Genomic DNA, 26507 nt, shown 5'->3' on the forward strand with positions numbered 1-26507 from the left:
AAATTAAAGTCCACAGGTGGGTTACATAAAATCGCACTGTGGGCCATATTTTGGACAGTCCTGTTCTAGCTCATGAACCCATACTCATATGTATACATTTAATAGTCAATAGACAAAATTAGCTCAAAGCAAAAGCATTTACTAAGAGGTCATAGAAACAATAGAGAACAATATCTATTAAACTTTCTAAAAATGTTTTTTAAAAAGCTTTAAAAATTATAAATCTGGCATGTTCTCCTTCAAATAAATATACACATATCATAAATGGGTTAGATTCAACAGAAATATAAACTACAAATGTGAGGCACACAGGTAATGTGACCAAGGCAACTCATAATTCTAGTACTGAAAGGCTCCAGTGTCTATCTGTATACCTCTTCCAACCTCTCTCTCCTTCCTTCTAGACTAAATTTCCTTATGTCACCCAAACCAGAGGTGCAGGGACTAGTCATGGCCCAATTCCACTATTGACTGGAGAAAGAATTTTGACCTGCTCCATTTCTATCTCGGGGTTGATTCATCTTTTCTTATTCTGGTAACCTCATGCTCCAAAAGTCCCACCCTCCTGTTGTAAACTTAATTCAGTCATCCCATCTGCATAACTTGATGAAACTCAGAATTTTCAAACTCCAGAGATCTGCCAGTCTCAGTGTCTCTGGTAGCTGAAATTATAAGCATGTACCTTTGGCTACTATTTTCTTGAATCAATAGCCAGCTCTCTTCTTGGCTACTTCTTTTTCTGATATATCTATTTCTATCTCTTGTCTCTCTTTCAGTCTCTGTCTCTGAAATAAAATATGTCTAGCAGACAAATTGTTCCTTTGTGAGATGTGATGTCAGGTAAGGGATGATGGAAAAAGCAATAGAATAATATCCTCCTCATTGCTCTATGACAGATGACCAAAGGTCTTGATAAAACTGCTTCATGGCTGAAGTCTGACTCCTACCAGGGCTGACAGGCTTAGCTTTTCAAAAACTTCCAAGAGTGTGGTCAGTCTTGCCAGCCATCCTTGCCGTTCCACCAAAAACTTCTTCAAGCTTCCTAACAGATAACGAGGCATAGTTTAAACACACTAATACTTCCTTGCCTAGGTTTTCTGCCACATTACATCAATGGTATGGGAGGGGGGGACTACAGAACTCACACATATAGACATATAGACATAACCTACAATAAGATCTGATGAGTACTAGGGCAGAACAGCAATGGAAGATAAAAGAATGAGAAAAGGAGGAAGGGGAAAAGAATTTTTAAATTTTGTTTGCCTCCCAAAATAGTTTTTTTTTCTGAGGAGGAAAGGAAGAAATGAAACACAAAAGTAGGGAAGAAAAATATGTGGAAATATATTATTTAAAGGAATTCTTTTGTAAGTTTGTCTTTTCTTAAAGTAGAGGGATACCTGTAATTATATTTTGGCAAATTCAGGACTGATCATGAAACTATATAATTAAGGAAAGATAGCATTCTTCTAAAGTCTCCTGCCATTGTCTCATAATTGTATGGAGGTGACATTGGGTTTCCAAAAGTCCCATCAGCCATATTTGTTAGCTTTAAAGGCTTCAGGAGTGACCTGACACATTGTGGCAATCATTTTCAAACTAGCCTAGACAGGAGCAGAGAAGTTGAGTCCTGAAGGAATGTGAACCAAGATGAATTTATTTTAGCCAAAATAATTCTAAGGGATTGCTATATACAATCACATATTTTTCCAATTTCAGTCAATCAAGGGTCTTCAGAATACAGAAAAGGGTCACTTTCCACTTCAGCAAATTGTGACGTTTCTAACTTAAAACAAACCAGTTACATAAGCTGATGATCTATAGGAAATTAGAACTCTGTCAAATGTCCATTTTTTCCCAAGAGAATTCTGAGGTCACCCAATGGTGCAGAAAGGACCAGAAATGTTGTAGAATAAGAGAATCTGGTTGAAATTTGAGGTCTGCTACTCATCCTTGAGGTGATCTTGAAACCTAAGTCCCTTTGCTTCTCTGGGACTCAGTTTCCCCATCTGTAAAATAAAGGAGTTGGGCTTAGTAACCTCCTAAGGCCCCTTCCAGTCGACATTCCTATGATCCTGAAGCTATTGTTCATTTTCATTTCTGATTTGTTTTGAACAGTTTGCAGAAATGCCCCCATCTCCAAGTTCTCTTGCTCTTCTGTCTGTGTTTAATGGATTATAGAAACTAATCCTCACAAGTAGGATCAGGATGACAATTGCGATAGTTTCCCCAATAAGCCATAGAGCTGATGTAATCAGATAAAATGAATGACCTAATGAGATTCAGGTTGGTAAGAGCTGCTAGACAAAGCTGTAATGAGATTAAAGCCTCTAAGCTGCTGAAGGAATGAAAATGCCAGCTGTCAAATAAAGTGATTTCTACATTCTCTGGTGTAGACTAGGTATATTTTTGTCTAACTCTGACATGACCTGTGATTTTGTCTAAGTTTTTAACATGAAAGGAAAAAAGAGATGTGACAGGGTTGTGCTTGATGATATAATAAATATCCATAATTATAGTATCACCTTAATGTTTGCACCATCTTTGTCAGTATTAAGTAATTTGCCCTTTTCATGGATGAGGTAAAATGACTCGCCTAGGGTCATTCAGGTAGTGTGTTGAAGCCAGAACTTGGGTCTGTGGAGAGGGCAAGGATTCAAATGTCAGATCTCCTACCTTACTGTGGGCCTCTCACCTCTGTGAACGTCAATGTCCTCATCTGTAAGAGTGACCAGATTGACCCCTGTTAAGTCGGACTCTGGTCCCCCGGGGGCCACCTCCAGTGTTCTTTCACCTCCTACAGTCATAGGACCCCCCCCCCCCCCATTCTGTGGCATTTGAGCAAATTGAGGAAGGGGTTACCAGACTTCATTCAACGCGGTACTCCCTTCTAAATGCCGGCCCAGGCCTCCTAAACTTTTCGGACACCTTAAACCCCACAAGTCCAAAGGAGAATCACCCGTCATGGGTCACGGCGAAGCTTTCCCTCTTCCAGGCTATTCTCTTCCTCCGAGGGCCCGCTATCAGCTCCCCCAGGATGAAATCCTGGGCCCGGGCCGCTCACTCTCGAGGCAGCCTCTGGGCAGGGTTATTTCCTTCCACATTAAACTACGGTCTGCTGATCCCGGAGCTGGGAAGGCACCGGAGTCAAAAAGCCCCGAGTGCACATCTGGCCTCAGACTCTGGCTTGGGAGCCTGGGCAGCCAAACAGCCCCCTCTGCCTCAGTTTCCCGGGCTGTGTGCGGTGGGTTGACACGTGCCCGGGGCCTTGGGAAGGCCGGTTCCCCGGGGCCCCGGGCTTGGTGGGGGCCCCGTCGGCCAGGCTTGTGGCAACGCGTCCGCTCTAGTCGCCCCCAAAGGCCGGTCCGGGGGCCTCGGGCTGGGGAAAGCTAAACCTTGGGGCTCCCTGGGGCCAGCCCCCCCCGCCCCCCGCGGGCCCTGACGTCAGGCCGCAGCACAAGGGGCGCCCCGCCCCGCCCCGCCCTGCCCCGCCCCGTCCGGCCGGGCCCGGGGAGAGCTCGGGCCGCATGCGCCCTGAGCTAGGAGCCGGGTGGGGGGCGGGACCGGAATCCCGCGTGGACGCCCTCCGCGTGGGGACCCCCCGCGCCCCCGCCCCGCGACCGCCCCGCTGTGTCGGAGCGGGCCGGGATGGACGAGCGCCCCGCGGGCCGGCTGGACGGAGACTCCCTGGAGCGGCTCTGCGGGCAGGGCCGGGAGCTGCTGCGGCGCGCGCAGAGCGGGGCCGGCCGCTGGGGGCCCCCCGGGCAAGAGGTCGGGGTCCCTGGGGGGCGCCGCAGCCGCTCTCCCGGGGCTCCTGCCCATGGGCGCCGGGGGGTGGGAGGGGAACTGGGAAAAGGGCCCCGCTGGGGTGGGGGAGCCGGCCTCCCTGGGCCCAGCTCTCCGAGCGGCAGCCCCCTCCCAGCAGGCTTGGGCTAGGCCTCTCACAAGGGGCGCGGGGCCATTTGGCTCCTCAGACCCCCAGGGAGTGGAGGCGTTCGCCCGGCCGGGCCGCTGCTGCTCGTGCCCTGGAAGCCGTAAGGGCCGCCGCGCCCCAGGCAGGCTGGTTGGGCATCTGCCGCCTCGTTTCCTTCCCGCGTCCTCCCGTCGGTACAACGTGGGGATTTGCCTAGATGAGCTCCGGGTCTGGGGGTCAGTTTCCCCATCTAAAACACAGTCATGTGAGGATCTCCTAGAGTTTTTGCAGCTCTAAAATCCAATGAGGTGAAGTGTGGGCAGGCTCTCTCTCCCAAAACAATCATTTGAAAGGTTTTTATTTTTTTTGAGAGAGAGATCTTGAGATCATATAATCAAATCACTCATTTTACAGATGAAGAAATGAGGGTGTGGAGAGAAAAGATTTGCCCAAGGTCATACATACAAGGAACAGAGAGCCGGATATGAATCCATATCCCCCACCTTGAAATCCAGTGTTCTGTGACAGCATCTTTCTAGGAGATGGTTTACATGTGGATAATCAGGAAAGAATTCTTCAATAGGTGCCTCCAAACACAAACAGCATACTTAGAGAACCCAATATCCAGAAGCTTTCCAGAGGCATAAAACAGTGGGAAACTCACCAGGAATGTACTATTTGTTCAAACAGGTAGAAGGGGAACGGATGAATCTCGATACAGCATTTGCAACGATGGTGGAATACATGGATTATGTTTCAAGTCAGTGTGGGGTGAGTCCAGGTTCCTGACCAGCCTGCACATTAGCAGGAATTCATGGAACCTTCCTGTTCTCCTGGCATGGGCAGCATTGACTGGCAGAACCACATAAAGAACAGGTTTAGCTCAGCTATACCAGAATGGGATAGCTAGGTGGATAGAAAACTCGGTCAGAAGTTAGGAAAATTCACCTTTCTGAGTTCAAATCAGGCCTCAGCCACCTACTGTATGACCCTGGGCCCATTTGCCTCAGTTTTTCTCATTTATAAAATGAGCTGGAGAAGAAAATGGCAAACTGCTCCATTGTTTTTGCTAAGAAAATTCCAAATGGAGTCATAGAGTTGGATACAACATAGTCAGCTAAGAGGCAATTTCAACTAAAGGAGGAATAAACCAGAACAAATTGAACTTGCAGGATTCCAAACTGACTTGGTCATAAATGTAATGAATTGGGTCCTTTTAAAACTAAATTATATTTGTAAGCATCTAGACCAGTTTAAATTGGTAGCAAAAATTATCACTGAATCTTATTTCATCTGATTTGTGACTTCTGCTAATAGCTCTCATGTACTCACTATGTGCCTTATGAAGATAGAGGTGCTATGCAGAGTAAAGACCATTCCCTTCATTAACAGAATGTGAAGTGTGATGAAACTATAACATAAGCAGTATTAGCCCTTCCCTGACAGTGACAGTCACTTCTGTAGATTTTTAATTCAAAATTCATCCATCAGGTGACCTGAGTTCCAGCTATCTATTATGGAGCCTCTCAAGGTCCATCCTAACCTTTTCTATTCACTGGCATGTCTGTCCATGATGGGACATTCAAGGAAAACTTTCATAAAGGCTATTTCAAGAAAATAACCATCTGATTTGGTAGGAGTAGGGGCCTACTGCTAGATAAAAGTCTAAGGGGTAGGGTTTGAGGGGCTAAGGAAGAACATAAAAGTTTCCATTACATATATATATATATATATATTGGACTCTGGAGAAATCCCTTTTCATCTCTCAACACATTTCACTTCAATTTGAAAGGCACAGTAACTCAAACAAGATGGTGAGTCACTGGTTTAATTTAAAAACAAGAAAATATCTTTTGATTCATGCTTTTTAAAATTAGCAATGTTGGTGTCTGTGGGTTTAGCAAATGAGTATCTCTTATTTTCAAAGAAGTTCCTCAGAGGAGTAGTAGAGATAATTATGGAGCTTTCCCATGTTTTCCTTGCATGTTTTTTTTTAAATCTGGGAACAAATGCAAATATGGCATCCATAAATGCTTCCTCATTCTGTCCTCACACTGTTGGTATATAGCAAGGTTCAGTGCCTTCACTGAATCATAATGGAAGTTAAGTCAAAGGTTAACCCCAAGGGGGAAGTCAAGACAACAGTAGCAACTTTCCATCCATTTGCATTCTTTGGCTTAAGACTCACCTAGCACAGATGAGGCAGCTAGTCAGCTGCACAGATCTCTGCCCCTCTGACCCTATTTCTAGATTTTGGCAGGACTTCTTCCTCCCTTCTTTAAAGATGGGGTGGTAAATATTTGACCTATTCATTATTGTTAGAGCCCAGGATGGGAAGTGTCACCAGATGACAAAAATGAAGCCACCTTGGTAAGCGACTGCCCAGGTGGTTCTAGGATGAACTTGCTCAGACCACAGCTTTGGTGGTCCAGACTATTGTTCAAAAAAAGCAAAAGAAAGCAGTAGATGGCAGCAAAGTGATTCTTAGCAGACATTTTGCTCAGCTTGGAGAGCAGTCTCTTGGAGAACAGAGACCTGTGGAACTGAGGAGACACTGACAGCTCTTCCCCCCAACTTCCCCTTTGGCTACTCTCCTTATGGTCTTGGAGAGTCTGTGAATGAGCCGAGGCATCACAGGGAAGGCTGGAAGACTCACCTCTTTGAAATAGACTCCCAGGCAGGAACCCCTTCCAGCTTGATTATGTCAGATTAGAATTTTGGGCTCCTCATTTATGTATTTTGTTCTGCAGAAGTTTCATGTTCTTGAAAAGGCAGCTTTGAATCACATCTGCAGATATCACCAAAGGCAACTGAGCTCCATTTCCCCTCCCCAAGTGAGACAGGTGAGTGTCCAGAGCAGGTGAACTTTGTAAACTCTTGGCTTTCCCATGACAGACACTTGTCTGTGATGCTGTTCTCTAGTGTTAAATACACTGTTCTACTAAAAGCACTGGATGGCTCCAGCAGCCTGAGAATGTTTGTGAAATGTGGAAACAGAGGGTTTATAGCCTAGGATCATTCCTACAGGCCTTGCTGGAGGCCTTCAAACAAAGGCTGGAGGGTTACTTGGCAGGGAAGCCCTAAACTAATGGCCTCAGATCTCTTAGAACATTGTGATTATTTTGTAATTTTTTCAGTATTTGGATAAGGTATTTCAGCATTCTGAGTCTGTAGTCAGAAGAGGACTTAAAAAAAACCCATGCTTTTTGTATGAAACAAAGTTAAAGAAGATAATTGAAAACTAAAAAAGAAAAAAAAAGATAATTGACATTTATAACACTTTTGCAAAATGCTTTCCTCATAGCAACCCTGTGAAGGAAATGATGCAAGTTTTATGATACCTGTTTTACAGATGATGTAATTGAGGCCCCCAGAAGGGAAATGAGTTGTCCAAAGTCTCACAAGTAGATTGACCAGATCTCCTGGTTAATATCTTTTCCATTTTATGATTCTGACATGTCTCAAGTTATCATTTTTTGGGTATTTTGGGGTCTGAGTTATAATTGGGACTGACTTCAGTTTAATCCTAACAAGGGAAATAAAAACTCACCTTGTCAAGATTCCTTGCTACAAACTTATCCTTTTCAATATCTACTTATATCATTCTGATGAGTGTTGTAGATGCTACTTTTTAAAATGGTTACAATGAAAAAAATACTCAACCCAAAATGTACCCCAGAATAATCAAGCTGGGATGGCCTGGCCCAGTAAGTAATTGGCTTGGTCTAAGTAGGCTCTGGGGGTCTTAAAGGAGTATGGAATAAGGACAGGATGGTTTAAAAAAAAAAAAGCCAGAGCAGAAGATCTAGGGGATAGCTCTAGCTCCTCTTGGTGAAACGGGTCCCAGTGTAGCAGAAGCCTTCATGATAATGGGACACGTCCCCAAACTGACTTATAGTCCTTGGTTGTGAGTTTGGACTCATATTCCCCTCCAAGTTCCATTGTTACTAGCAGGCCTCAGGTTCCCTCCCCACTTTACAAGCTGCTGATCCTCAGTTTCCTCTTCTGCGGAATTAAAAGATCAGGAGAAATTAATCCAAAGCCTGTGAACTTTTTTAAAACTTGATAACTATATTTAAATGTATATGGTTTCCTATGTATTTCTATGTGTTTTATTTTTATGCATTTTAAAATGTTATTTTGAAAAGAGGTTGTCCATACCCTTCATCAGATTGCCAGAGGGATCCATGACAAAAAAAAAAGATTAACAGTCCTTGGTCCAGTTGATCTCCAAGGTCACTCTTAGCTCTGAAATTTTATGTTCAGTGTAGGAGCAGGGTGAGAGGAATCCACTTTACCATAAAGTTGGGGAAAAGTGGGTTAAAAAATCTCAACAAGAAATTGACCCTACATGCCCAAACTGTATCCACTGCCTCTTAAGAATTTCTCAATTTCGGGGTTAGAGGAGAACAGAGAATATAAGAATTCATTCACAGTTAAAAAAAAAAAAAAGAATAAAAGTGAGCCAAGATAAGATCTATTTTTAAAAATCACTTAGCAAAGAATTCATTGAAAGAAGTCTCAGGGTTCTAGGTATGCCAGGGTATGTGTCAGAATGAGTCCAAGGTCAGTCTTAACTAAAACTTTACGAGAAAGAACTAGAAAAAACTAGCCTGGCAAAAAATTTATAACTTGCCAACAATCCAAAAAATTGGAATTGATCTGGAACCCCATAAAACTGAATTCCATTCAATAAGTCTTAATTCTAATCTTTAGAAAAAATCTGCATCCTATGAGCCTAGAGAGAGCTACCAAGTACCAATGACGGACCAAGGACCAACGAAGATTGGTGCAACACCATACAGAGTTGACTCAGGACCACTTGAATTTGGCCCAAGACCATCCAGGTCTGGCTCAGGACCAACTGAGTTTGACCCAAGAACATCCAGGATTGACCCAGGACCATCCAAGTTTGTCTCAAGACCATCCAAGTCTGTGGTGAGTTCCTACCATTAGCCTTTAAACTTAATTAAACAGCACCAGCTTTGGAATTGGAAGATTTCTGTTTGAACCCTAGCTCTGCTGCTTTGACTTTGGCAAAGTCTCTTAATCTTGGTGAGACTCAAATTTCCTCACCTGTAAAATGTGTGAATTGGAACTAGATGATGGTTGAGCCTCTAGCACCAAAGCCTATTATTTCCTCTCAAGAGCTAGAACCCAGACATTCCTCTGGATATTAGAGGAAACAGAGCTGCCTTCAGTTGGGATGCTATACACATTAAGGAAAAATGATGTGTGCCAACTTTGGGTTGCTAACTCTCCGCCATCCCCACCAGGGCACCCTTTATTTGAAGCTACAGGATGTTCCTTGTGTCTGAACACATAGCTGTGGTTGGAAAGAATTTGAGGTATTTGAGTCCCCATTCCTACAGTTAGGATGTGCCAATACCAGATTCCAATGAAATTCCACCAGCTGTGAAGTCAGCAGGAGTGGTCTGACCCTCTTACTTCCAAACTGAAAATCCCTTTTTGATTTCCAAAAACCAGGGATCTAGTCCAAACAAAATGTGTGCCAGAAGGCCATCAACCACTTCTCTCCAAAATCTTGTCACAACAGATAATGGCATTGCTATTTCCCATGTAGGATAAATAAAGTGGCTGGTTCATCAACTGTGGAAACAATTGGGGGGGGGGGGGCAGGGGAGATTCACAGAAGAGCAGAAGAGTTCTGAAGAATAAGGGTAATAAGCAAAAGAATTTCCTTAAATATGTGGACTCAGATTGTTAATGACACACAATTCAGCGTTTTACTGGTATCACCAGCCAAGAAAATGAGCAAGGATCTTGAGAACTCTGAGTTCTAATTCTAGTTCAAACTGTTTGACCTTGGGGAAGTCACTTCTCTAAGTTTTGGTTTCTTATCTGAAAGCAAAAATGCTAACTGCTCTTGCAAGAATGTTAAGAGGAAGGTGGGTATTAAGAAATGTCTAAACTGCTGCTTTACAAATGTGAGTTAGGATTTTTTTTTTATTCCTAGTCCTAATTTAAGCTCTTAAAATTCACATGCTCAGATACTGATGAACTTCAGGGTTGATGATCTTTTATCATTTCCCAAGTTCCCTGGAGTTTGGAAGCCAGCAGCCAGTGTCTGATGTACAGGATTAAAGGAGAGTTACCATAGCTGGATTATTCTACACTTTCCAAAAGTCATCTCTGATTTCAGAATAAGCAAATAATTGTACCTATCAATTGTATGAAGCAATGAGTAAAGACTTCAGAATGTTCATCTCAGTCAGTGGCTGAAACCAAGAGGGTTCATGGTCTAGCTTCTTCAAGTAGGTAGTTTTTTTGTTAAATTATAAACATCTTTTCAATAATTGAAATGTACATAATTGCTTTAACACCTTACATTTGTATTGTTATTTGATATGGCAGAGAGATAGATAAACTACTACACTATACCATTTTACAGATGTGGAAACTGAGGGTGAGAAATATTAAATGTCTTGACTATGACCCACATGACTAGTAAGCACCTGAAGCAGGATTAGAATCCTGATTCTTCCTAACTCTTAAGGCCTGCCTCTTTAACAGGCCATACCTGATTGCCTCACTGAATACAATACACTTTCACCCTGTTGATATAGGCCCTTCCTTATCAGCTTTCTTCTTTGTGTCTCTCTCTTTGCCATGTGACATTAGTGGTAAGTGAAGACATTCTGTTTGTTGATTGTTCCTATCATATCTCACCGAACATTTAGAAAAGTTTCCTACATAACTGCACTGTCTCCAGTCTGCCCTTCACACACTGCTCCCCAACATACAAATTGGCGCCAGCATCTTTTAGACAGTCAGCTAATATTAAGGGCCTCCTACCTGCCAGTCTGTTGCCTAAAGGAAAACAAACAGCCTGCCATGTAGGGTCCTCAAGAAGCATGTTTTTAATTTCTCAATCTCAATTATCCATCCGGCATGTTACTTTAGTCAGAAGATGAAGTCTGTTGAATTGGTGTGAATGCCACATAACTTCAGGACATCCTTATACTGACCATCTGTGGCCAGGGCTGAGCCAGAATCCTATCTTTTCATTAACTCCCACTTCCTATGGGTTGGCATTGAAAGAGAAAGCCAAGCTTCCACTGGCTTTGCCTAGCCAAGTAATTTAGGCCACTCTAATGACTTTATTGAAATAAACTCCCAGAGTGTCTTGGCTCTAGAAGCAGAAAAGTGTATCATCATTATCAGCATCCCCACCACCACCACCATAATCACAGGTTTAATAGAGCTTGGTAATTAGGATCATTCCTCATCCAGAGTTCTTCCCTGCCATGGCAAATCTGAGCTAATAAACAAATGTTGATGTCCACTATCCTTTCCACAAACTACCATCTAGCTTCATAATGAGGGAAAGTGTGATTTTGATTAGAGACCACAAAATTCTAACCCACCAATACTCATCTCTTCTTTCCAGGATAGAACAAGTTCCAAGGACATCACGATTGAAGTTTGTCCAGGCACCTACTCTGTCACAGTGGGGTCCCCTACTGTAACCACAACACGCATGATAGAAGTCGACGCGGGACAAATCATCGATCTGAGTTTCCCCCTTTAACACTAATCAGCACCTGTTTTTAAAATAGCAAAGAGAATTAAACCAAACCATGCCATGGATCTCTTTGTCAGTATTTATATACGAACAGTATGTATGTATGCATGGTGCCAGTCCCCTAGAAGCTCTGTCTGACTTGGGGACTGTTTTAATTTAAAAGTTCTGAGAAATCATGTGCCTTGATACTTGTTTATAAAATTGTGATTGTTTTCTTTTTCCCTACAAAGTTAATCATGGAAATAAAGAGAAATTTTGGAAGTAAGGAGATTTCATTCAGATTTTATTACTTTTATTGGGGGTAAAATGAACATCCTACCAAGCAGTCTAGGCCAGATTATAAAAAGTGAAACTGCAGACACATTTGCCCGAAACAAACACTGTAGCTACTGTTATAGGAGCATTTTCTAGATATAAAATCTGAATCGGCTCATCCATCCCTTTTCACAAAACCACCTGCAGAGAATCTAAGGCAAAACAGCAGAGAACACTAGCAATACATGGCAAGAATTGGACCCCACTATGAGGACAATTGTGCCCATTGTTGGTATCATTCGTGACCTTGACCCTACATTTTTGCTTTTTTTTTAGCTATTAGCTATTATTAGTTATTAAACTTTTATCTCTTAGTACTTCTCAAAATTTAAAAAAAATGCTCCTTTCTTTCTATGCCTATGATTCGCTGAGGGACCATACCTTGAATTTGGGGCAGGTGGACCCCCCCCAAAGAAAACTTCTCTTGTGAAAATTGCTTTATCTCTTAGTATTTCCCACAAAATTAAAAAAAAATGCTCCTAACTTCTTTCTATGCCTGTGATTCACTGAGGAGCCATACCTTGAATCTGAGGCAGGTAGACCAAAAAAAAAACTTCCCTTGTGAAAATTGCTGATATTCTCTATAATGAAGATATAGTTTAAACAGAGCCATATTATAGAAAACTTAACCTTTGAAATGCAAAAAACTCTTAGGTATATTGGCAAAGTAGAAAGAATTCCAGACTGCGAGCAGGGGGACCTATGCTCAAGGCCTGGCCCAACATCCCAACTTATAATGACTTTAGCCCCAAACTGCTTCCCTTCTCTGGGCCTTAGTTTCCACTACTTTAAAATCAACAGGTTGGACTGAATATTTAAAATGCCTGCCATGTCTAACATGCTTTTAGAAGAGGATTATTCATACACAGTTTATGGTTCTCTTAATTGCCTTGAAATAATATCCTGTAGAATATATTCCTGGGCCCTTCTGCATTACCTGGTACCCTCAGGGCTCTGAGGTTCTCTGCCTTGGACTTCTTTCTTCTCAGCCTCCTCCTCTAGCTTTAGGTCTGTTTTTGCTAGCTCGGTGTTCCAGCTTTTACTGCAACAACATATATTCCAGCTTCCCCTTTGGCTGCCTCTCCCCACCCCCCCCTCAGAATACTGTGGCAACACCTTGTTCCTACACCTCAGAGTGAATTAGTTGATACTGATACTGAAGGCATTGATCCAGCTGGTGGAAAGGATATGGATGAAGCAACTCGAGTCTCAAGTGTCAAGTTTCCTCAATGACTCTTTACCTTTAAAAAGGAATAAAATTTCAAAATTAGTCTTCTGCCAATATTCTTTGGGGAGAGAACTGTGCTAGTGTAGAAGAGATGGTCAAACATAAGCTATATTGTTCTATGCTGCCAACAAGAGGGAAACCAAGCTAATGGAAGTCTAGGACCCTTGAACTATGCTGGTGTATTCTTAGGTAGACCATGAAGAAGTAGAGACCTAGAATGTTCCCCCAAAAGTTGCTAAGCCAAATTAAGCTAATAATGGCTGACTTATAATGTTTTAATACATTATCTCATTGACAAAAATAAGTGATAGGAAAGGGAGAGCCAAAGGGCACAAAAGTAATGGAGAGAATCCATAAAAATAAAACTCCAAATCACCTGAGTAAATGAGTCAACTGGGTTCTGGTGGAATGCAATTCACATCTCACCTGGGTTTGTGAAGACCTCTTCAGAGCTAGTGTTTTCTCTTTCAAAGAGCTGTGATTCCTAATCATGAAGAAAAGTAAAGGGGGTGGTGAAAAGAAGAGGTGCACTTGAGACCCAATCTAAAAAAGCAGAGTTGAGTGATTTTCACTAAAAACTCACATTTATATGTTACTTCAAGATCTGCAAAACACTTTACATAGGTTATCCCAAGTGGTTCTTATAACAACCTTCCGAGAAGGGTGCTTGTCATTATCCTCATTTTACAGACAAGGACATTAAGGCACAGAGAGGTTAAGTCATTTGCCTGCAGCCACAGAGTTAGGAAATATAAAGTCCAGTTTGAAGCCAGGTTTTCCTGAATCTCAACTCTGCTCTCTGTCCCCTGAACCTAGTTGCCTAATGATCTGAATGCAGGCACAAATGGTATGTGCATATGAAATAAAAAGATAGCTAACATAGTAAATAGTAACATAGAGCCAAGGAGCTAGAAAAGCAGGTTGAAGCCAACGGGATCCAATTTACTCAGAAATTTTACTATTAACTCATGGAGGGCATGTGGTTTACATCAGTGAAAGGAGAACTTACAGTGATGAAATGATGCATCCAAATGAGAGACTGTTAAGGATAGCGCTTTGCCAACCTTAAAGCACAACAGAAATGTTATATACAGGGACATACTAAGCCATTATCTATTTTCAGATATTAATGCTTAAAGCTGCACCAAACTTTTGGAACTCACCCCCTGTATGACTATAGACCTAGTTGAGGAAACCTTCCATCCCAATGCAGGTTGGCACCTTCTTTACAGCTTAGTTATCTAGAGTACTTGGGTCCCTCCCCCAATCAGAGGTGAAAGAGAGAAAGAAGATAGGGGAGACAAGACACAACACATAAAGAACTAGGGAGGGTGGTCTATCATGAACGACTCCACATTGTGACATGGAGGCAAACAAGCTCTCTCTTAGGAAGCATCAATGGAAGAAAGGGGTCCAGAACACGGGAAATGACAGTTCTCTCCTGGTCAAACCACTCCTGGAGACACAGTTCAGCTCTGGATTCCACTTTTTCAGAGAACCATTAACAAGTTAGAACAGGTCCAAAAGATAATGAGCAGATTTGAGACTAATAGGATTAATTAAAGAAACTGGGATACTTAACTGAGAGGAAGCTGGGGTGGGGGTCAGATTGATGAATGTCATTCCAGTCTTAAGAGTATTTGAATCTCTAAGGATATGATTTCTCTCTCATCACACCCAATTTGGATCAAGGTACAACATGGAAACAAAGTACAGACTGACAGATTGCTTTCCATGGGGGTGTGGGGGAGGGAAGTAAGATTGGGGGGAAAATTGTAAAACTCAAATAATATCTTTAATAAAAATTAATTTTAAAAAAGAGTATTTGAAAGGTAGAACAGCAGTTTGCTTTTTGGGCCTAACAAAAAGAATGGATACAAGTTCCAGATTGGTGGATCTGTCCAAAAGGAGAATAGGTGACCTTGCAGATAGTAAGTTCTCTACTACTGAGATCCTCACTGGAAGGCTGTCTTGCCAAAAATATTATAGGCTCTGGTAACTCTTGGTAAATGTGGCAGGCATTTACAGAATTGGTAGTACCTCTCAAAAAATATTCTAAAATTTCTAAATAGGAGGTTCCCTAATAAAATCAGCTAGGGGAGAGAAAAATCTTGCACTTGTTTTCTAATTTTCCTCGTAAACCTATCCATGCCACCTTCCATACCACAAAACCAGCCCCTTCCAGCTCAGAAGGGGGCTCTTCAACCATTGTGTGTCATACCTCTGACAGTGTGGTAAAGCCTATGAACCCCTTCTTAGAATAGTGTTTTGCTGCCTATATGAAGGAAAGGAACTCTCCAAGTTCAAAGACTTACTAGGGATTAAGAAGTTCTAGTTAGGGGCAGCTAGGTGGCGTAGTGGATAATCACTAAGATGAGGAGGGTTTCTCTTAACTAGATTTTTAACTAGTTTTTTTTTTTTAAGTTTTTGCAAGGCAATGGGGTTAAGTGGCTTGCCCAAGGCCACACAGCTAGGTAATTATTAAGTGTCTGAGACTGGATTTGAACCCAGGTACTCCTGACTCCAAGGCCGGTGAATGTGGGTCAGATTACAGTAAGAAAGTGTATACAAAGCTTCCATAGCCCACAAAATTGAAGATTTTCAAGCTTTTGTAGAGGATGTGAATTGTAGAGCTGAGTTAAGTGGTGGGGGTGGGGGAAGAAAGGGTCTATATTTGTGTCTACACTTATAGCTGCTCTACTCTCATAGGAAGATAGATACCTGGGATACCCCTGGCCAACCAGGGCCCTTCATTTCACTTTTCTTCCTATAGATGCCTCTCTCTCTCTCTCAGCAATTAGTGTTTTGTTTTTTCCAGACTGTTTGAACCATTTCTCTGTTGAAAAATCAAGCATGAAAACCCTAGGTGTTTTTTGGTGTCATTTTCTCTTATCACTCATTTGATTCTGAAAGAAGACAAATCTCAGACAACACTGATTTATGCTTTTTTTTTTTTGCCAAGTTTGGTATTAGACTAATCATTTCAGAGGAGTCTGGATGTTCCCTTGGTTTTTCAGTGGCAAGTTACTCAATGGCAAGAGGGAAGTTGATGTGTTTTTCATTAAGTTTCTAAGCCTCTTATGTCCCTACCCATGAGTTGGAGACAATTTTTTTTTAGGTTTTTTGCAAGGCAAATGGGGTTAAGTGGCTTGCCCAAGGCCACACAGCTAGGTAATTATTAAGTGTCTGAGATCGGATTTGACCCAGGTACTCCTGACTCCAGGGCCGGTGCTTTATCCACTGCGCCACCTAGCCGCCCCTGGAGACAATTTTATATCCATAAGGATGAACCTCCATGTTTCCTGTATTCCTGAGGGCACTAAGAGGACTCCAATCTTTCCAGACTATCACCAGATTAACACAACACTTCTCTCTACCAATCCTTAAGGGTAGACCAACTTGACTCAGAATGGTCAATTCCTTTTAAAGACATTTTTTTCTATTTGCAAAGTCCATATGATCCCCTCCCTTTCAATCTGAGGTCTTACCTTTGGGACCAGTTTGAGGTCCACATGGACTGAGAGGACCATCATTGTAAGTGGTTGCCATGGAGATGGGACAATGACCTCAAACAGGCTACTCTGATTGGTTAGTGATACAAGAAGTGGGATCTACATTGTTTAGTGATACAGACAGTGAAAAGTTCTGGGTCTAGGAATTTTTGATCCAGCAGATCTATTATAATTCTTAGCTCCTATAGACCCGGCTACTGAATAAGATATGTTAGAAAAAATCAGTTCTAAAATTTACATGCTATAAACAAGCTTTGTCAGCCAACATCAGTTCTGGAACTGGGTTCCTGTTGTCCTTGCTCACAGCTGAGGAAATTACTTCCTGAATAAACATGTAAGATACAAATAGGGCCAACAAGAAGTCAAAGTAAGCCTCTCCAGGATGGAGAAAGAGACCTCCTGTTTCACAAGAATCCCCCTGAGAAGTCTGTCAGACTGGATACCCTCAGAACTTTTGGTATCTCAGGGTAAAGTCAGGGACTCTGGAGAGTGAGAATTTTAAAGTGTCTTTCCCTGAGAGCCAAAGTTGGAAGGTTCATTATAGGAAGTCTTTGGTTCTTTTGAAGTACAAATCCTAGGTCCTTCACTCTCCCACAGCCCAGATGGAAGACCCATGGAATCTTTTAGACAGCCTAGTCCATCATAAAGAGCACCAGACTGTGGGGTCTCAGTTCCTTCACTAGATGTGTTCCCTTATCATAGCATTATCATGAAGATATAATAAAAGCAAAAGGTTTTGTAAGCTAGATAAGCCTAAGCATTAAGTAAATGTAAAAGACTTCTTACTGACATTCTCTTCTGGTTCTAATTAGCCCAGACCCCTAAGTCCAGGATCCATTTAATTCTCAATTGTTACTGAGGACCTGTAACAAGGCTCTAGCTGGGGTCTTGGGGTAGATTTCACCAAAGGGGCAGCAACCATTCAAGAATTTCAATCAATAATGACAAAATCAAGAAAACGTAATGCATGGTTTCCAACTCTGAAATATTTCCTAACCCTCATCCATAAGGTATGTAATTTGAAGATAGTTGTTACTCTCACCCACTGTGAGAGTAGCCTAAAAACAGACCTAGAATTCCAATCAAGAAAAAGATGGTAGGTTCATGCCTTCTTTTCCCAGCAGATTTTTCCATTTTGAATCCATTTTTTTTTCAGGATGGGCAGAAATTCCTAGCCTTCACCATCTTTCTCTATGATCATCCTCAAGGAATTTCCAAACTCAATGCTAAAGGACTGCCTATGTTCAACTCTGATGAGGTGGCCACATCAAAGTGGATCAGAGACTGCTTTTAACAAGAAATCTCACCTCCAAGACAGGAGTGCACTGAAGCTAGCTCCTGGGAGCCTACTGTTAAATACTCATCTTGGGAATCAACAAATGCTACAAATCAGGGCTTGATTTATTGTTTTGTTGAATATAAAAACAAGATAATGATGGAGAAAATATTAATGCAGACTAAACTCCAAAATACATCAGAAAAGTAGATGATGCCATGGATAGAGCAGTAGCCCTGGAGTCAGGAGTACCTGAGTTCAAATCCAACCTCAGACACTTAATAACTGCCTAGCTATGTGACCTTGGGCAAGCCACTTAACCCCATTGCCTTGCAAAAACCAAAAAAACCCAAAATGCATCATATCATAAGTATGGGGTTTTTTTTCTCAGAGCTAGTTGTTAAACATTTACCAGCAATGCTCCAGGTAACTGAACTTAAACATACCTGGCTTTCTCTGACTGGGCTCTAGGCCACTTCTTTTCCAGTATTTCCAGGGAGGCTGGCTGAGGATCTTCTGACTCACAGGCTTCTCAAAAAGGCTTGTTTCAGTGTTGACAGTGCTGTCCACCATCATTCTTTGAGGGAGAGCTTTCTTTAGCTCACTCCCTAAAGTCTCCTCTTTAGAAGAGAAGGAATAGGAAGAAGCAGAGGAAGAGGAGGAGGAGGAGGAGGAGGAGGAAGTATCACCCCCACCAACATGAGCTGCCACCTTTTTGTCTAGCTCCACAAGTTGTGCTGTGGGTTTCAGCTCTGACTCTGAGTGGTCCCTAGGTGTGACCTCTAATGTCTTGGTCAGAGGCCACCAGGGAGACCAGGATGAGGAACAGCAGCAGAGGCAGCCAGCAGACAGCAGCGGGCAGTGGGACTGGGGGTAAAGATGTTGGGGAGGGCACAAGAATGAGCTCAGAAGAAGCCCATCTGTGGTATACCCAAAGGTAGGTCCCAGGAGAGAGCAGGGGGGAGTCCAGGGGACAGTGCTAAGAGGCTCTCTGGGCTTCAGCCAACTGGTATTTAAGGACTTGGGCAACATCTCCACAGCCTTCTCCCAACAGACTGGAGATATCCATATGGCAATCCCTAAGGGCACTTTGGCTATCTTGCCATTCCAAAAGCAAACAGTGATTTCTTCATCTTCTGATGCTGCTCAGGAAGAAAGAAAGAAAGAAAGAAAAGAAAGAAAGAAAGAAAGAAAGAAAGAAAGAAAGAAAGAAAGAAAGAAAGAAAGAAAGAAAGAAAGAAAGAAAGAAAGGAAGGAAGGAAGGAAGGAAGGAAGGAAGGAAGGAAGGAAGGAAGGAAGAGAAAGAAAGAAAGAAAGAAAGAAAGAAAGAAAGAAAGAAAGAAAGAAAGAAAGAGAAAAAAAGAAAAATAGTTCAGTGAGTGAGCTATTATAGCTCATCCTCAGTGGAGGAAGATGACTCACAGTTCCCAAAGGTGTTATTCAAGGCCCACAAGACATTGCTCTGTCTTGTACTCCCTCTCCAGACCCAGAGATATTCTGTTCCCATTTCTTTAACTTATAAATGTCCCTATCTTCTAACCCTGAATTATAAGAACAGTGACTTTCTGATGCATGGGAAGACTGCCCTGATTACTCAAATGACCCCAATATAACTACATCAAGATAAAGAATAGTTTAGTTGACTATATGATACGTAACTTCAGATGTTTTTTTTTTCTGCAAAGATATACTTTGGTACATTTTGTTACCAAATGATAAATTTGGGCTATATACCATAGAGACTAAAGATCCTAACCAATAAGCAAGGACCTCCCTGAGAGCAAAGTGATCAGGTGAGTAGAGGGAGGATAGGTGTAGGGGGTTTGTGTGTGTGTGTGTGGGGGGTCTGCTCCTTCTCATCCTTGGTGTCCTGCTCCCCTTACCTCTCTGAGGGTCTCTCGTCTCCAGGCCTTGGACCACAGTGCCTGGCCCATATCTCTCTTGCTCTGGTTCCCAAGGTGCCAGAACCTTATCTCCAGGTAGTAGGGAGTGCCTTAGGGCCCACGAGTATTGGATGACATCCTCTGGGGCTATGCTCTGTTGCAGATCTGGGGAATGGGGAGCCTCCAACTCCACAAGGAGCTTGCCTTGCCTCCCCGGCTGCAGGGAAGAAGCCAAAATCAGAAATGAGAAATGGCATTAGAGATCCTCCAAGCCCCAGAGCCCAGGACAGGAATCTGCTTCCAGAGGAAGCTCCCAGAAGCATTCCTGTCCTGCCCAGGACTCAGCTAACTTAGCAGAACAAACATGGACTGTGCAGTTGTGGGTGGTCCTCTTAAGTGTCTCTAGAGATCTCCCCTCCTTTTTTCCAATCTTATTCTCTCTCCCCTCTCTAGCTTCACTCTTTTCTCTATCCTGTAGTTCAAGGCTACCAAAGAGCATCCACGATGTCTCCTATCCTCTCCCCCTCAATACAAGCCCTTGGGCCCCTGTGTGGAGCCATTTCCTCACTCCCAAATCCTCATATACACGCTTGAGGTATTCATTGCTAGGGATCAAGGACTCCTAGGTCAGAGGGACTCAGATAATTTGGCATCAGTTCAAATTCTGACTCTGATACTGGCAAGTCACTTTCTCTGAGTTTTAGTTTTACTATCTATAAAATACGGACAATTCAAGTTGAACTATCTACCTCCAAGAGTGGTTCTGAAGAAAGACTTTTAGAAACTGTAAAATGCCCTTTCAATATGAGAAGATATGTGAAAAGTGTTGGAGGATCACCTTGGTTCAACCTCCCCCAATGGTGGGTGAATCTGGGCCAGTTTCTGATGTCCTGTGTGTCAGTTTCCATATATGTAAAATGAAGGGGTTGTCTAAGTGGTCTCCAAATTTATTTGCAATAGCAAAAAGTTGTAAACAAATGATGTGCTCAGTGAATACTGATTGGCTGGCTAGATTGTGGTAATTTAGAGATAATGATAAGTGCCAAAAAGTCAAAGGAATATAGGAAGCCTCATATGAAGAGATGCAGGGTAAAGAGAACTGCTCCAAACGAACAATATTCCCCAACTATAACATGAAATGTCTACAAAACACTAATTAAATACCATGGATGTTGCTAGTTCTTCCTTGTTAAACTTTTTTTTTTTGCAAGGCAGTGGGGTTAAGTGGCTTGCCCAAGTGTCTGAGGCCAGATTTGAACTCAGGTACTCCTGACTCCAGGGCCAGTGCTCTATCCACTGCGCCACCTAGCCAAATAGAATACCTTATGCTTTATCAAACTAAAGAAGTGTGGGGGTGCTGAGTCAACAATTACTCTTGTGTTTTTTTACTTAATTGCTTCTGGGTGAGTATATTTGTGATTTCTTTGTAACTTGAACATTAGTCTTTGGTAAAACAAAATTTATCAATAAAAGCACACGCTAAAAAAAAGATACCAAAGACTAATGATTAGAAATCTGACCCCACTTCATTACATTTTAATTCATTATATATTTATTTTTAGGGAATAAAAAAACTGTATTCTGTTTCAATTTTAAAAATTTTTTAAATTTTAAATTTTTTAATTTTGGACTGTTTATTTTCTTAAGTCTAAACTAGTATTCAGGATTTGATCAACTTGAAAATAAAAGAACATCCTTTGTATTCATATAGAATACCTTGGCTCCCTTTATGAGTGTCTTTGTCCACATAAGAGTATGATGGAAATGTTTGTGAACTAGGAATTGAAATCTTGGCTCTGAGTCCCCCCCGATAATTAATTCACTAGCTCTATGGCACTGGGTAAGTCATTTTTCCCTTTGTGAACCTACATTTTCTAATCTATAAAATGGGCATACCTGCACCTTCCCTCAGTTCCCTTACCAAATTAATCTGAGGATCTAATTAGAAAATGAATATAAGGCCCTAATGCATTTGCAGTCATCACATTACTATGAGCTCCTCTTTCCATGGGATAGGTCCATCACCCTGTGTTTCTGAGTGGTGTACATGACCAATATTCCAAGTTTAAAATATGACCACTAACATTTTCACTCTTAAACCTTGGAGATAGCCAACTTCCACTAATAGCTCATTTCATTATTATTTTCTGTGCACAGCTCAGTGGAAGCTATGAAGAGACCTTGAGAGGGCATGGGGACTTGCCTTTGGCATTTGTTTTATGTGAGTTCTGTAGTAAAAGCCATCTGATTCACTTCTAGCAAGGACAGATGTGTCACCATCCTCCGGTCCCTCCTGTAGATTTAGCCCCTTCCTTTGTAGGTCAGTCATGTGCAGATCTGGTCGACCCCAGGCACACCTAGGAGAAAGCAACTGATTAGAATGGCAGAGAAAGAGCAGACATAAGACATGCCAAGCATACAGCAACAGAGTACATGTAGATAATCTGCATAGACAAATATGCAGTTGTGATGTCATGTCAATATCTATGTGAAAAAATCTTTAACAGTTTAACTTGGTATAACTAATAAAGGGATTGGGTTTTAGAGATATTAAGATTTAGCCCTAAGAGGAAGTAAGAGATCAAAAGACAAGTGTTGGGGAAAGGCAATTCTTTCAATTGCAGTGTGTGGCTCCCATATGAAAGATGTGGATCTAATGAATGATAGTGTTGACACAGTGCAATTATGAAAAAATTTAGGGTTTTCCAAATGTACAAAAATATTTATAGCAACATTTTTTGAAGTGGCAAAGAAATGAAAATTGAGGGAATGTTCATCAATTGGGGAATGATTGAACAAATTGTGGTATATGAATGTGATGGAACACTATTGTTCTTTAATAAATCATGAGTGGGTGAACTTCAGAAAAGCCAGGAAAGACTTCCAGCAAGGTAGAGTGAAGTGTGCAGAACCAGAAGAATATTGTACACACTAACAGCAACATGGGGTGATGAAGGATGTGCTCATTTCAGCAGCAAAATAATCAAAGCTATTTCTAAAAGATATTTCTTTGGAAAATACCATACATATCTAGGAAATGTGGAATCTAAAGGAAGACCAAAGCTTATATTCAATTTTTAAAAGTTATCTGATGTATTATGGTTTTTTCCCCTAATGTTTTTTCCCTGTTTCAATTTGATTCTTCTTTCACAACAGATTTAATAAGGATTTATGTTTGACATAGTTATACATGTATGACCCATATTAGATTGCTTTCTGTCAGGGGTAAGGAAGGGAGAGAAAAAGAAAAAAACATGAAACTCAAAACCTTACCAAAACATGATTGTTGAAAACTACCATTGCATGTAGTTGGAAAAATAAATATTAAAGAATGTAAAAAAATTAAAAAGAAATTTAGGGTTTTCTTTAACAAAAAGGTGCATTCAGAAAAGTAGAATAATGCTTTAGACTAGGATGAATAGCTTTAGGAGTTGACCAGTAATGTGTTAGTATAGGAAAATTATAGGCTAGTTGAGGAAAATTTTGCAGATTCATAGGTCAAAGAAGTCTCTAGGCTGGGATTGATATAGCTCTGGGGTGAACAGTTCAATCCGACTGAGAGACAGTTAGGGTCCCAGAGAAAAAGAATCTTGCTTCTTGAGTGACCATAAAAACTGAGAAAACTAACTCTGGTCTTTACCTGCAGAGTGATTGTAAGGATGAACTAGGAAGTGGGGTCACAAAACATAAAAACTTCATCTGCATGTGAAACAAACTGTGCCAGTTAAGATGAATATCTCAAACTTCCCAGATCTCTTCACATTGTAGTAAAATGATAAATGGAACAAAGAATATTGAGATCCTAGGAATCCTAGGGACTGTTTGGAGGAAGAGAAACAAAAGGGGAAATAAGACCCCATTTTCTCAGTCATGTCCAACTCTCCATGATTCCATTTGGGTTTTCTTGTCAGAGATATTAAGAATGGTTTGCATTTCTTTCTCCAGCTCATTTGACAGATGTGGAAACTGAGGCAAACAGGGTTCAGTGATTTGCCCAAGGTCACACAGCTGGTAAGTGTCTGGGGTCACATTTGAACTCAGGAAGAGGAGTCTTTTCTGACTCCAGTGTTCTGTGGCATCACTTAACTGCCCCTGGTTTCAAGTCAATAAGAACCAACAGACAATCAGCAAAGTCACTTTTTAGCCTCCCTGAAAGTGCAAAGAGCACCAAGGTTCAAGTTCTAGCTCTGCTGCCCTGCGCTATTTATGTATTACCTTGGACAAGTCAGCTCACTTGTCTGAACTTGCTTGCTTACTGTAAAATTCAGATAATGGTTACTGTCTCCCTCAAAAGGTCTGCTGTGAATGAAAGCACTTTGTAAACTGTGAGGTGCTCTATCTTGTCATGGGGGGCCCTCATCCAGGGTCAGAGACTCCTACCATTTCCTGAGGAGGACAGTACCTTGCAACAGAGGGATGGCTAATAAAACAGGGCACATGGAGTATGAGAGGCCAGGTGGACAGGGCGTTCCGGTGAACAGAGGCATTGACGCAACAAGGACTCTTCTGGGCTGTGGTCACACTGCAGTACTTGTGGGAAGGCATCCAGGGCCCTGCTAGGGGTTCCATACCTAGAAACAATGGCCACCAGTGAATCCCGAAGGCACTTTTAATGTCTACTGAAATTGGGGCGGCTAGGTAGTGCAGTTGATAAAGCACCGGCCCTGGAGTCAGGAGTACTTGAGTTCAAATCTGACTCAGACATTTAATAATTACTAATCTGTGTGGCCTTAGGCAAGCCACTTAACCCCATTGCCTTGCAAAATTAAATTATTAAATTAAAAAAATCTACTGAAATCAAAGTTGTTACCCACTCTGAGGACAACCATTATTATAACAACCTGCTGCTGCTGAGGCGCAGAAAAGAGGGACAGTTGACTCAATTCCTTTGCCACTAGCTCTAAGCTCAACTTAAAAAAAATACTAATAGCTAACATTTATGCTGTGTTTTAAAGTTGGCAAAACAATTTACAAACCTTAACCCCTTTTGCTTTTCATAATAGCCTTGGGAGTAAATGCTATTATTAGTTCTAATTTCCAGATGAGGAAACTGAAGCTTAGAGAGGTAAAGTGGCTTGCCCAGAGTCACACGGTTATGAAGTATCTGAGGCAGAATTCAAACTCAGGTCCTTCTGACTCCAAATCCAGACCTCTGTCAATGCAGGTATTCAACTTATCAACCTACTTAGAGGCATTGGAAGCCAGTGAGTGGTGGTTTTGATTACTCCTTTGGTATGGAAAACTGCACTGAATCCCCCCAGTGCTGGAAATTCCTTTTTTCTGACTAGCTTGTGACTCAGTCCCAAAAAGATCAACGGGGACTGGGCCTCCAGTTGGGCCAATGTCCAGCCCATCTCTAGTCATGGCCCCAAACAGAAAGGCAGCTTCGTGCCATGAAAAGGGGCTTCACTTGGGAGTCAAAGACCCTGGACTTGAGTCTGCTCCTCCTTCCCCGTTACCTCCTCCTGGTGGACCTTCGTGAGGGGCCCCTTTCAGTTCTACTTCTGCGATCCTAGGACCCCTGGCCCAGATTTTGCTCCAAACTGATTCTTTCCATTAGCAGTCCGGTGGGGAGCTTAACGCCGTCCCCAGCCTGAGCCTGGACTGAGACCTTGCCCTGCTCCCTGGAACCCCCAAGCCTTTCCTGTGGCACAGCTGGCAGAGAGCAGTAAGGCCTGCCCCAGGTATCGGAGAGGCGTGGAGCTGGATTTGTGCCCTGCTCACAACTCGGGGCCTCTGACTCCAGGGCCGTGCCACCAGGGCACCCTACAAGCCCGGCCTGGCTGCACGTGGATAGGAGGTGGCCGGGCCCGGCTCCCCCCTGGGATTCAGATTCAGCCCTTGACCCTGACACTCATCTGCCCCTCCCCCACGCTCAGCCTGCTCCCAGGGCTGCAAACTAGGTGGACCTTGACCCTTGACCCCTGCCCAAGCAGACCCTCCTCGGACTCCGGTCCCGGCTGGAGAGAAAGGCCCCCGCGGGGTCCGGAGCACCCCCAAACTCAGCAGCAGCAGCAGCAGCAGCAGCAGCAGGGACCTACCTGGCCCCGGCCCGCCTCGCTCTCTCTCCGTCGTCTTGGCGACCGTACCGACGCCGACTTTAAAGGCATTTGGTTGCTAGGCAGGTTGTCATGGAGATTCTTCGGCAAGCCCTCTGAGCATGCGCGAACTTGAAGCTTCGGCCAATGGGAGCGCAGCGGCGGCTGGAAGGGGCGGAGCCAGGCGGGCTCGGGCCCCGCCCCCCCGGAAGGAGGAAGGAGGAAGGAGCGGAGGCGAGGAAGCGGCCTGGCGAGCCCGGCAGGGCGGGAAGGGAGTGTCGGCGTGGCTCGGCCCCACCCCCACCTTTTTTTTAAAAATACCTGAGTTTTTTTTTTCTTTCATAAAGATTTGGTTTATGTTGAGTTTTACATTTTTCCCCCCAATTTGACTTCCCTCCCCCCATCCCCCACAGAGGGCGATTTGCCAGTCTTTACATTGTTTCCGTTGATCCAAATTGAGTGTGATGAGAGAGAAATCGTATCCTTTAGGAAGAAACATAAAGTATAAAAGATAGCGAGATCCGACAATAAGATAACAGTTTATTTTTCTAAATTAAAGGGAATAGTCCTTGGTCTTTGTCCAAACTCCACAACTCTTTCTCTGGTGTTCTGCATCACAGCTACCCCCGAATTGTCCTGTTGCACCGATGGGCTGAGCGAGTCCATCAAGGCTGGTCATCGCCCCATGCTGCTGTCAGGGTGCAGTGTTCTGGTTCTGCTCATCTCGCTCAGCATCAGCTCGTGCGAGTCCCTCCGGGCCTCCCTCCTGGTTTCTAACACAACAAGGGTGTTCCAT

At 42.7% G+C, this 26507-nt stretch overlaps 2 protein-coding genes across 4 annotated transcripts; one reads left to right on the forward strand and one right to left on the reverse strand.

Annotated features, from left to right (window-relative positions):
- Positions 1-3501: 3501 nt before the first annotated feature.
- AKIP1 (A-kinase interacting protein 1) lies at positions 3502-11524 on the forward strand. Of its 3 annotated transcripts, none has more exons than XR_012477156.1 (6): positions 3502-3771; positions 4604-4684; positions 6664-6756; positions 8630-8851; positions 9925-10188; positions 11325-11413. XR_012477156.1 is itself a non-coding variant. In XM_074230267.1 (5 exons), the coding sequence occupies exons 1-5, from the start codon at positions 3649-3651 to the stop codon at positions 11463-11465; spliced, it is 660 nt and encodes a 219-aa protein (XP_074086368.1). In that variant the 5' UTR covers positions 3505-3648; the 3' UTR covers positions 11466-11524. The 3 variants fall into 3 exon arrangements, 1 of the variants encoding a protein (XP_074086368.1); XR_012477157.1 differs by having other exon boundaries at positions 9970-10188; XM_074230267.1 differs by lacking the exon at positions 9925-10188 and having other exon boundaries at positions 3505-3771; positions 11325-11524.
- Positions 11525-11730: 206 nt separating this feature from the next.
- Positions 11731-25760, reverse strand: C3H11orf16 (chromosome 3 C11orf16 homolog). Its single transcript, XM_074230266.1, has 7 exons — positions 25715-25760; positions 24076-24244; positions 21877-22030; positions 19674-19890; positions 18237-18932; positions 13429-13486; positions 11731-13015 (listed from the first exon to the last, which is right to left on the reverse strand). Exons 2-6 carry the CDS (start codon positions 24240-24242, stop codon positions 13470-13472), a joined length of 1251 nt encoding a protein of 416 aa, XP_074086367.1. The 5' UTR covers positions 24243-24244; positions 25715-25760; the 3' UTR covers positions 11731-13015; positions 13429-13469.
- Positions 25761-26507: the final 747 nt, after the last annotated feature.

This window comes from Macrotis lagotis, chromosome 3 (genome assembly GCF_037893015.1).
Source record: "Macrotis lagotis isolate mMagLag1 chromosome 3, bilby.v1.9.chrom.fasta, whole genome shotgun sequence".
Taxonomy (NCBI): Eukaryota; Metazoa; Chordata; class Mammalia; order Peramelemorphia; family Peramelidae; genus Macrotis; species Macrotis lagotis.